This window comes from Anabrus simplex, chromosome 12, assembly GCF_040414725.1.
Source record: "Anabrus simplex isolate iqAnaSimp1 chromosome 12, ASM4041472v1, whole genome shotgun sequence".
NCBI classification, from domain to species: Eukaryota; Metazoa; Arthropoda; class Insecta; order Orthoptera; family Tettigoniidae; genus Anabrus; species Anabrus simplex.
This window is the reverse complement of record NC_090276.1, coordinates 39246433-39258930: the sequence shown is the minus strand read 5'-3', so window position 1 is coordinate 39258930 and position 12498 is coordinate 39246433. Positions and strand designations below refer to the sequence as shown.

Sequence of the window (12498 nt, the reverse complement as noted above, 5' to 3'; positions counted from 1 at the left end):
TGGTAACTAAAGTGTAAACTGTTATGACATATTGAACAGCTCAGGGGTAATCGTTGACTCAGACATCGCGCAGGGCTACCTACATTATAATATTATTGTAAGTTTCAGCCGTATAATTTTTATTGTACCATAAATAAATTAGCGTGCTAACTTTCCATATTGATATTATAGATAACATAACATTACTTCATTTTACTTAATCGATCCTCTTGTACCCGTTTGTGCAGAGGTTTGGCAGACAGATCACCATCTCTTCTTGTCTTCTATCCTTGATCGGGACATTGTCAAACTCACTCCTCTAGATTTCAGAAAAGGCGGTATGTTGTCTTCTCATTTCATCCGTTGTCTGCCTCTCGTTAACTTTATAGCAAATAGGAATGCGTGTTTTGCTGCACCGACTTTCAACAGTGCAGTGATGCGTGCGCGCATGTGCGAGTGAATGAATGGGACTTCGCAACACAGACAAGCTTGAAGCCGTGACCAGGCTGTGACCAATGAAATGTGAGCAACGTTGGACGTTATTTTTAACTGTTACTTTTCACAGTTACTTTATTGTAGCAGTGACAGATGTAGCAGTTACATAAAAATAACCGTTTGTGACAGCTGTAATGGGTTGGCGACCACGGGGCCCTTAGCTAATACCTGGCATTGCTTCTACTTACTTGTGCCAGACTTCTCACTTTCATCTACCCTATTGGACCTCTCTTGGTCAATTATTGTTCTTTTCTGACCCCAACGGTATTAGAGCACTCAAGGTGTAGGGAGTGTTTCATTTTCACACCCTTCGTGGCCGTTGTCTTTTTTTTACCCGACGTCTTCATTTTTCGAAATGTCGGATCCCTTCCATTTTTTATACAGGATGGTTGCCCGGTTATAGTTCCCCTTAAAACAATAATCACCACTACCACCGGTAGGGTAGGAGAGGTGGTGGTATACAATTTCCAATCACTAGATTGCGTGCCAAAATGCTGGTTTCAATTCCAAACATCTCCACAGTGCTCATATCGAGTGAGGGTATATGACGCTGTTGATGGTAATTCGTCCGTCGGATGGAGGCGTTAAGCCTTGACCAGATCCCTCGGTGTTGTTTGTCAGGAGTGGGCTTCGCGCCGACTCTCTCAATACTTCTCATAATCCCACACGCGGAAGTCCAGGTCATATAAGAGGACATGCACCAGGCGAGCCAAACATGTCCTCGGACACTCCCGGCACTAGGACTCATACGATCGTTCGTTCGTTCGTTCGTTATCTGTTTACCCTCCAGGGTCGGGTTTTCCCTCGGACTCAGCGAGAGGTCCCATCTCTACCGCCTCAAGGGCAGTGTCCTGGAGCTTCAGACTCTGGTTCGGGGGATACAACTGTGGAGGATGACCAATACCTCTCCCAGGCGGCCTCACCTGCTATGATGAACAGGGGCCTTGCTGGGGGATGGGAAGATTGGAAGGGATAGACAAGGAAACGGGAAGGAAACGGCCAAGGCCTTAAGTTAGGTACCATCCCAGCATTTTCCTGGAGAAGTGGGAAAACCACTTCCAGGATGGCTGAGGTAGGAATCGAACCCACCTCTACTGAGTTGACCTCCCGAGGCTGAGTTGACCCCGTTCCAGCCCTCGTGCCACTTTTCAAATCTCGTTGCAGAGCCGGGAATCGAACCTGGGACTCCGGAGGTGGCTGCTAATCACACTAACCACTTCACCACAGAGGTGGACAATAAATCATGTATTAATTAAACAATAAATCAATTTAAACGGTGTGAAATTATCATATTATCTGTGCCCTCGGCTGTACAACCTTGTCTGGTTCACAGAACAGAGGTAACACTGTCACCTGACTTCACCATCCAAGTCGCGATGACGAGAAGAGAAGCGATGTGTTCAGCTCCACCTCGCAGAACTTATTAGAGCAGGGAGGGGAGGATCATGCGTCTTGTCTAGGATTATCCGATAATCCTCTTTGCCTTGTAGCGAGCTCGTAATACTGGGGTCACGCGAGGCTTCCCAAAGGAGGGACACTTTCTCTGTGCACGTGATACCCTAGAGGTGCACTGGGGTCGATCGTATAGCATGACTGTTTAGTGTTTCGTAACTTCATAACGACATGCTTTGTAATTATTAGCGCCTGCTGTTCCACCAGAAAGGATGATCTTCGACTCTCCGTCAGGAAGTCGAAGAATCTCCCTGTATTATTTCGGGGTGGTATACATCCATTGTATCCTCTTCCTGTCATTATATAGTATGAAAACTGAAAAGGGTAATTACCAGCCAAGATGGCCGTGCGGTTAGGGGCGCGCAGCTGTTAGCTTCCATCCGGGAGATAGTGGGTTCGAACCCTACTGTCGGCAGCCCTGAAGATGGTTTTCCGTGGATTCCCATCATCATACATGGCAAATACTGTTGCTGTACCTTAATTAAGGCCACGTCCACTTCCTTCCCACTCCTACGCCTTTCCTATCCCATCGTCGCCGTAAGACCTATCTGTGGCGGTGCGACGTAAAGCAAATAACAAGAAAAAGTATTCTTTTTGCCTACTTGTGCCAGCTCCTTAATTTCACCTATCCCATCTGTTGATCATGATGGTATTGATAATGGTTGCTGTTTAAAGGGGCCTAACATCTAGGTCACCGGTCCCTAATGGTACTAAATAAGACGAAATGTAATAAGAATTCAAAATTCCAATACCCGAATACAAAACTTGATGATGAAGAATGAACAGATCAATATGAATATACAAGTTAAAATAATCAAGCGGATCCAACTCACAATATTACAAATTAAAAATAATTCCAAAATCAATCCACTAACTAGAATTCAAATATATGACGATGAACAATAGTTATGAACTTAAAACAATCGGCGGATTCGACCCGCAATGCCCCACCTTTCCAGAAACTAACGTAAACAATGGTAAAAACTAAAGAAGGGATTGTTTCCAAAGCACAATCCTGAATCAATGATACTTGTGTTTTGAAGGGGTTCAAAATCCAGGTCAACGGCCACCCATACTGGTACTTATAGCTGGCAAAACAGAACCATGGTGTTTCTCATGTGCGGTACTAATCGCATGTAACGTAGACTCACGGTGTTCCTCACATTGTGGTACTACTCACAGGCAACTCCCAGACCCGCGGTGTTCCTCGCATAGCGAGTACTAATCACAGGCAATGCCCAAACCCGTGGTGTTCCTCACATAGTGAGTACTAATCACAGGCAACTCCCAGACCCGCGGTGTTCCTCGCAAGACCAATAAATAATAATAATAATAATAATAATAATAATAATAATAATAATAATAATAATAATAATAATAATAATAATAATACATGCTGAGTGAGACCTGTATGAGAAAAATGCCTTATAAGTTGTTCTGGTTGTTGTCGAACGATAAGTACACGTCGATATTCGAGATATACACACAACCGCCTTTGACGTAAGATTCAGTTGTAAGCAATTTCAAATTACGATCAAACATTGTAAGAGGACAAACGACTAGATTACTCTGTAGGTTACACTCACCTGTAGATGGGGTGATTCATCAGGATTAGATTGTTTTCGTCCAGCCACTGCTTTTTCTGAAAACAAAGAGAAAGGAATTGTTTTAAACAAATCTGTCACTTAATATATCACTCAGTCTGATCTACGTTATGGAATTAAGAGTAACAAAAAATCTCTACGTGTCAGTATAAAGACAGTAGTGGGAATGGGTTGAAATTTCTTATGTTACTGTAATAAAAATTATTTGTTGCTGTATAAGATTTTATTCTGTTTCGACCTTTGGACTTGGAAGAATTGTTTCGATCTCATAAACCTGGGTCTACCCAGATCATCTTAAATTCTGTTTTAGAAACTCTTATTCATGGGTTGTATCAAAATTATTATTTATCTGTGAATTTTAATATTTTCGTTTTTTGTCAAAATTATGAAACATGCTGTACTACGCCGTGTCAGCGAGAAAGAAGAGACTTTTGATTGGAGAAAATACGAGTAAATGTAATTGGTGAATGGGAAATTCGAATGTGAACTCTGTATTCTGATTGGTTCTCTTTGATGGTTGCACCATTTCCTGTTTCTCGACCTCGCCCCGCTCCTTCTGGGGAGAGAGGTAGGATCTGTGTCTTTGATCATCTGACCATCTTAGTGAGCGGAAGTCTTTTTCTAGTAGACGGCTTATTAGGCGACCTGCGTGTCTGTGAAGATGAGGGACCTACCTAGGATGATTTCTAATGCTGAATATATCACACACTCCCAGCCCCGAGCCATTGGAATTAACCAATTAAGGTTAAAATCCCCGACCCGGCCGGGAATCGAACCCGGAATCTTCTGGACCAAACGCCAGCACGCTAACCATTTAGCCATGGAGCCGGACGGTATATCAATGATATGTGTAACGAAGTGGAATCAGAGATAAGGCTTTTTGCAGATGATGTTATTCTGTATTAGAGTAATAAATAAGTTACAAGACTTTGAACAACTGCAAAATGACCTCGATAATGTTGTGAGATGGACACCAGGCAATGGTATGTTGATAAACGGGGTTTACAGTCAGGTTGCGAGTTTCACAAATAGGAGAAGTCCTCTCAGTTTTAATTACTGCGTTGATGGGGTGAAAGTTCCTTTTGGGGATCAATGTAAGTATCTATATGTTAATATAAGGAAATATCTTCATTGGGGTAATCACGTAAATATGATTGTAAATAAAGGGTACAGATCTCTGCACATGGTTATGAGGGTATTTAGGGGTTGTAGTAAGGATGTAAAGGAGAGGGCATATAAGCCTCTGGTAAGACTCCAACTAGAGTATGGTTCCAGTGTATGGGACCCTCACCAGGATTACTTGATTTAAGAACTGGAAAAAATCCAAAGAAAAGCAGCTCGATTTGTTCTGGGTGATTTCCGACAAAAGAGTAGCCTTACAAAAATGTTGCAAAGTTTGGGCTGGGAAGACTTCGGAGAACTGAGACGAGCTGCTCGACTAAGAGATATGTTCCGAGCTGTCAGTGGAGAGATGGCGTGGGAGGACATCAGTAAACGAATAAGTTTGAGTGGTGTCTTTAAAAGTAGGAAAGATAGATAGATAGATAGATAAGAAATGGGTGAGCCCTGTTTTTGCAGAGCTCCACACGTAGGTCTATGAAGACCCTTTGTGCCACTTGAGCGGGTTTGCCTAGTCCAGACCTAGTGCTCCTATAAAGGATACTAGTGTCCGGATTTTGGCGTTCCTGATGTCCTCCAGGCTCACAAAATGTGAGCCCAGGTATCGATGTCTAGTGCTTGCAAAAGCCTCGCACTGACATAACACATGCGCGGAGGTCTCCTCCTCCTTGCCGCATCTTCTACACATCGGATCCTGGGTGATTTTCATGATGTGTAGGTGTCTCTGTAAGGTATTGTGGCCTGTTAACAGTCCAACTACCATTCTCATTCTGGTCCTATTCAAATTCATTAGGACCTTTTTATAGCTTTGACTAGGCCCTTTGATAAGTTCACGTGCCTGTCTTGCTATGGTTAACCTCTTCCAAATATCTAGGTGAGACTGGTTTATCCATTGGGATATTGCCAGTCTCACACTTCGGAGTGACACTCCCAGGAAGGGCTCTGGTCCTGTGAAGGAACCCATTGAGCCCTGTTTCGCTAGTTTGTCAGCTTCTTCATTTCCACTGATTCCTGTGTGCCCAGGAACCCATAATAAGGTAACTGAGCTAAACTCACACAGCTGATCTAACATCCTTTGGCATTCCCATACCAGTTTTGATGTTGTTTTAACTGCACATAGTGCTTTTAACGCTGCCTGGCTATCACTACATATAGTGATGTGTCTTCTGTGTCCAGGCATTTTCCATATATTTAAAGCACAGGCTAGTATTGCGTATACTTCAGCCTGGAAAACAGTAGCATATTTACCCATAGGAAGGGAGAGCCTTGTCTTAGGCCCCCAGACCCCGGCGCCTGTGCCCGCCTCCGTCCGCGAGCCATCTGTGTACCATGTACAGCCCCCAGACTTAAGACGGGCCCCAGCGTCCGCGGCCCACTCCTCCCTTGTGGGTATCACCACTGTGAATTTATAATTCAAATTAAAGCTAGGCTTCATCAGATCCCCGATCATCATTGTCATAGGGCAAGTCTGGTGAAGCCTTGTAAGAATAGAGGCATGACCTCTATTCGGGTTTTTGAAGGACCATCCTCCGAGTGACCAAAGGCGATAGGCACTCATTCCCGCTATTACCTTAACATATAAATGTAAGGGGGGAAAACCTAGGATGGCCTCCATTGCACATAATGGTGTAGTATCCAGTGCCCCTGTTATTCCTAGACACGCAAGTCTTTGGACACTGTTTAACTTGGTGCTCACAGTTTTACTCTCTGAGCCTGGCCACCAGACTATAGATGCATAGGTGATCGTGGGCCGTACAATGGAGATATAGAGCCACTGGACCACCCTAGGTCTTAGGCCCCAAGTCTTCCCGACGGCCCTGCGACAGGCCCACATAATCTTGCGAGCCTTATCCACCTTATGATCTATATGTTTCTTCCAACTCAGTCTTGCCTCAAGGATTACCCCTAGGTACTTAACCGAGGTTGTCTTAACTAATTTTTTTCCGAATAGGAAAGGCTCTGACAGTCCGTCTAGCCTCCTCCTCCTGGTAAATACCACGAGCTCCGTCTTATCGGGATTAACCGACAAGTCTGTCTCGTGACACCATCTTTCCACCCTACGTAGAGAGCTCTGTACGAGTTCGGAAACCGTACTGGGGAAATTTCCTACCGCCATCAGGCTTATGTCGTCTGCATAGCCTTGGGCGTATATTCCTCCAACATTTAACCTGGTAAGTAGTTCGTCCACTACCAGACACCATAATGTTGGTGATAATACTCCTCCCTGTGGACACCCCCTGTCTATATTAGCTCTCAACATTACAGCGTTGAGAGTAAACAGAACTTGACGGCCCTGCAGTGAGGAAAGTAGGAAAGATCACAATATGAAGATAAAGCTGGAATTCAAAAGGACAAATTGGGGCAAATATTCATTTATAGGAAGGGGAGTTAGGGATTGAAATAACTTACCAAGAGATATGTTCAATAAATTTCCAGTTGCTTTGCAATAATTTCAGAAAAGGCTAGGAAAACAACAGATAGGGAATCTGCCACGTGGGCGACTGCCCTAAATGCAGATCAGTAGTGACTGAATCATTCAAATCAATGCGGTAATGATGCATGTGTTGAGTGCCTCCAGTCTGAGTTTCCTGTTTAATGATGCATCCAGCTGTATGAATTTCAGCCCTCAGAAGGCCTTCCAAGCCTGAGTTATTCTTCTCTTTATTCCTATGTCCATTCTTTGTGTTAGCGAAATCAGTTGGGCTACACAAACGTATTCGTCAACGTATTGCAGTGCATTTCCGTCGATTTTAAGTGAGTTTGATGGTCTATTGGACATGAGTTTTGTTTTGTTGCATTTCACTGCAAATCCTATTCATTTTCTTTTTAAATTTGCTTTAACTCCCACCGACACAGATAGGTCTATGGCGACGATGGGACAGGAAAGTGCCAGGAGAGGGAAGAAAGTGGCCGTGAATTAACGTACAGCCCCAGCATTTGCTTGGTGTGAAAATGGGAAACCAGGAGAAACCATCTGCAGATAGTGGGGTTCGATGTTACTATCTCCCGAATACAAGCTCACAGGTGCGCGACCCTAACCGCACCGCCATTTGCTCGGTCTTACTGTTTTACTGCCGGCCCCGTGGTGTAGGGGTAGTGTGTCTGCCTCTTACTCGGAGGCCCGGGTTCGATTCCCGGGCACGTCAGAGATTTTTACCTGGTCCTGATGGCTGGTTCGAGGTCCATTCAGCCTACGTGATTACACTAGAGGAGCTCTGACTGTGAGGTGGCGGCCCCGGTGTAGAGAGCCAAGAATAATGGCCGTGAGGATTCGTCGTACTGACCACACGACACCTCATAATCTGCAGACCTTCGGGCTGAGCAGCGGTCGCTTGGTAGGCCAAGGCCCTTCGGGTTTCACAGTTATGCCATGGGGTTTGGTTTGGTTTACTGTTTTACTGATTGTACTTAGTTCTAGTGTTGAAATAAGTACTCGAGATGAAAAAAATTTAACACATGGGAAGGCGAAATTTTAAAGCAGGTATAAGCTAAGCCAGTGGAAAAAGACTATCAAAAATGGCATACAACCATCTCACTTGACCACGGTCTCCCTCTCGAGGATGGCCTTTGTCCTTCATGAGACACTACAGGCTTATTAAATCAATTAATTAATTAATTAATTAATTCGCATGAGCCAATAACGTGTTGGTCCTCCACGAACCCTGGGGCACTCCCAGAGAGGAAGGTTGCACAGTTGTACTCCCTCGCAGGACAATAATCACAACCACTGCCACCTGAGGCAGTCTTGAATGCGACGAGGCATGCATTGAGCATTTCTTGAAGTAAACAGGCCCACTTCTCGATGACAGCATCTTTTAGGGCCTGAATTGTTAGTGGTGGACGTTGACGGTAGAAATTTCACTTTTAAGAAAGGTCCAAAGATGCTCTATGCAGTTCATGTCCGGAGAAGGCGCTGGCCAGTGCATACTGCCGACCTCTCGTTCCTCCAGATATCCATCCACAGCTGCTGAAGAAAGTGGAGGAGCATAATCGCCTTGTGGAGTAAACTCGTCTCCTACAGTCTCTGAAAAACCACTTACAATGGATCGGAGAATGTTGTGTTCCTACACAGCGGCCGTCGTGTTTCCTTGAATTTTGATTGATTGATGATTGATGTTTGTTGTTTAAAGGGCCCTACCATCGAGGTCATCGGCCCCATGTGAAACAGTGGTGTTTCGGTGGCGAAATCATTTTTTAGCAAAATAGTGCTGAACCTCCAGGCTGTTCGTGACATTCTACTGAGAATGATTCACTGTACCGTTCCCCTTCTTGCCCTCCATATGCGTAGAAAGTTTTCGTTAGTGTATGAAGCAATTCGCACTTCATCAGTAGACGACGTTTTGGACCTGGACCACTGACCTCGTGTCCAAGCTTGATGTGCTCCAGCTGGTATATACTGTACAATGTTCAAAGTACGATAGCTCGTATACTACTTCTACTAGAATCCCGAAAATAACGCCATTGATCTTCTGATTTACTCTAGATTTTTGTCAATGTCAACAGCCATTGTTCCATTTCACAAAAGTACCTTTCTAAAATAAATACACATTCTAATAATAGCTACAAGTATGAGCCCTTGGTTACACTTCATTCTGTGAAAGCAGCACATAAACAGCACCTTCCATTTCATAAATATTTAGGGTGCAAGTTTTAGGTGAATCATACTGTATACAGAAACAACCAAACAACCAAATGCCAGCAAAATCCGCCACCACCTCTAGCAAATTAATCCTATGAGACGATCATTTTACTTCATTAGATGAAAATAATCACTTTCAGTACGCTCACCTCTAAGTTATCACCATCTCAACCTATTCACCATCTTTTCATACAGAATTTTTAAATTCCTATGTCCATCAATCTTCGAGGATTGAATGTGATATTTGTTATTCGGGGATTCGAACCGTGTGAATTTCTCCCACCTGGCTGTTTCTCCTTGTGCTGAAGTTCGGTTATTGGTGCTGTTGACGATGATGAAGTATCTGGCACCTCGCTAATACTGCAGCACGTCAAATCCATCACTCCTCAGCGAACTACAAGAGTCTTTCATATTTCATGAGGTGAGGCAACTGCCTGCCCGTGACGTGTCGGTGGAAAATCTCTCGAGCACAGAGCAAACGGATGGGAGATGTGTAAGTACTTCTACCAGGCTGCACTGTAAATGTAAGCCGCACTTATGACAAGCCCCAATGCAGAACCTTGCGGTACGTACACCATATAATCGTTTACTCACTTATTACTACATTTACTAGTCCATCTGGTTAGAAGGCGTTCAGACGTACTGTGATTAACAAGTATTTGCTTCTATTAATATAAGGCAAGTTTCCATAGGTCATAATAATAATGGACAGAGACTAAACCTTTATATAGGGCTATTCTTATGACTGCTACTGGAGCATCTTTGACTGCAACGCTGTGAATTTCGAAAGAAAAAAAGTATATTCAAGTAACACACTGAATTAAGTTATAACTAATTCCTCCTGGGTTGAAAATGTTGTTCCACTCACTGGCTGAACGGTCAGCATCACAGCGTTCGCTTCGGAAGGTCGTGGGTTCAAATCCCGGCCACATCCAGGACTTAAGCCATATCTAGTTAATTCCTCGGTGTTCGTGTTTAACTCAATGCACACCTCTTCATTTACAATGAAACAATCACACTATCACCACAGCAGAAGTGAATACATCCCTCCAAATAGTTCATACCCACAGTAGTGTGGGGAAAGACCGGTAAGGATAAATACGCAAATAAATTAGTTTGAAGTATTGGCCGCAAACGGATTCTCATAATCTGTCCATTTTACATGCATTCCATCGATGACAAAAAGTATTTTCTGTACCAGCCGATCTCTTACGCATTTCAATAGATACCGTGCGTCAGAAAAAACGTACACCTTTCTTTTACCGTGTAGGCTAGTAGATATTAGAAGAAATTACTTAGGGAATCAAATTTCCCAGATACGCCTAGTTCTTTCCATACGCCGCAACTGGTTGTAGCTCCGTCAGCAAAAATTCCATCGGCGATATCTCCCACATTTTCCAGAAGTGAAACGGCCTGTAGTATAAGCTGCGTAAGTAAGTTGGACCGCATGAACCACAGTTAGCAATAGGTTGTGCACGGGAGTCAGAAAAAGCTTGAAATATAGAAACTGGTGCATGACCTGTCATTTCATTGTTGTCTTGTTCTCCATTGTCAATAAGACCACCATATGTACTTGTTCTAGAATTAATAGAAATACTATTAAGAACTTGCATTTCGTCTAATAAAATAAAGCTTGAGAGCTTTAAAGAATTAGGATCAAAGCCACATCCTATGTGAACAACTGGCAAATATGTTCGCAGAATTTCCACAGATGGCAATTGAAGAATATCATTATCCCGCAAGAAGTAATATCCTATGGGATGTCTATGTGTATACTGCTAATAATAAGAGTTGGTGTCTGACATTTCTTAGAGGGAGGTCCGTTTACTGCCTGCCGAGGCGGGATAAAGGAAGTGGCTGTGTGGTTGCCATGGAAACGAGGGTTGCCATGGAGATAAAACTTCAGGGCAGCTCGTCTTGCTGGGAGTTACCAAACCTGTCACTGTCACTGATAACAACCTGATTGTTTGTATAAGAGTGATCGCAAATGGGACGACACCGCCTGGCCAGGTAGTCTACAACAGATCACAGCGGTCAGAATGAAGGAGGGAACAAGTGAGCCGGAAGCGAGGAGTAAGAGCATGTAGAAAGGAATGCTGGAATGTGGCAACATCGTGAAATGGCACGTGCATTGCTCCTCCCTCCAACCTTACCTGTCAGACGCCAACTTTAGTTAAGTCTAGTTGCAAACACGAAAGTAAACTAGTCCCCGGTATAGCGACGATTTAATTTTGCCGATCTCCTACCGGATTCAATACATTCCTTAATCATTACCTGGATAGGGTCTGGCCCCATGGATAAATGGTTAGCGTGTTGGCCTTTGGTCACAGGGGTCTCGGGTTCGATTTCCGGCAGGGTCTGGAATTTTAACCATCAATGGTTAATTTCTCTGGGATGGGGGTTGTTGTATGTGTCGTCTTCATCATCATTATTTCATCCTCATCATGACGCGCAGGTCGCCTACGGGATTCAAACCAAAAGACCTGCGTCTGGCGAGCCAAACATGTCTTCGAACATTGCCGACACTAACGGCCACATGCCATTTCATTTACCTGGGTAGGAAGAGGCGCATGTGAATTTTCAGAACATTCGTTCATTTTTGTCGTTTATTTTAATAAGTTCTCCCTTTACTGAATTCAATTTTAATTTTAATTTATTTATGATAGAATTTCTACATTTCAGTTGTCTTCGGTTTTTAATGGCCTTCTTAAGAAGAACGTTTAATCCCTTCTGTTTTATTTGCTAGTATCTTTTCGTGAATTCTTAATGCATGCTCCATAGTCGCGCATTTAAAACATATACCATCTCCAGCCAATAATTCGCGTTTCTCAGTGCCTCCACATTCCGAGAAGATCGATATTATCACATCCTAGTTTTATATTATGAGACTGGTTTCCGGGTGGCCCACCGGTGCCAAGATTCCTTCAGCCAAAACGTTGATAAGATCTTGAAGACCTTTAAGATATTGCAAATCACACTTAAATTGAGTCAGATCCACATTATTATGCAAAATATTTACTTTAATTCTTTCATCCTCGAGCAGAATTAACTGTTTAGTACCGGGTAAACCCCGTTTCCAAAAAATCAATTAAATTAAATTAAATATATACCGGTAATATATAATAAATATATTAAATTAAATAAATTAAATTCTATTTCATTTTCTCTGTTAGTCCAGTTTTCTGAAGGCAATGTATAATTTCGGAAAAA

General features: G+C 43.3%; 1 protein-coding gene across 1 annotated transcript in view; it reads right to left on the bottom strand.

Moving 5' to 3' along the window:
- LOC136884449 (carboxyl-terminal PDZ ligand of neuronal nitric oxide synthase protein) overlaps positions 1–12498 on the bottom strand; it is a 627954-nt gene that overhangs the window by 214447 nt on the left and 401009 nt on the right. The window contains exon 4 of the mRNA XM_067156624.2: positions 3513–3568. Within this exon, the coding sequence (XP_067012725.2) occupies positions 3513–3568 (56 nt within the window). The remainder of the gene's footprint in view (positions 1–3512; positions 3569–12498) is intronic.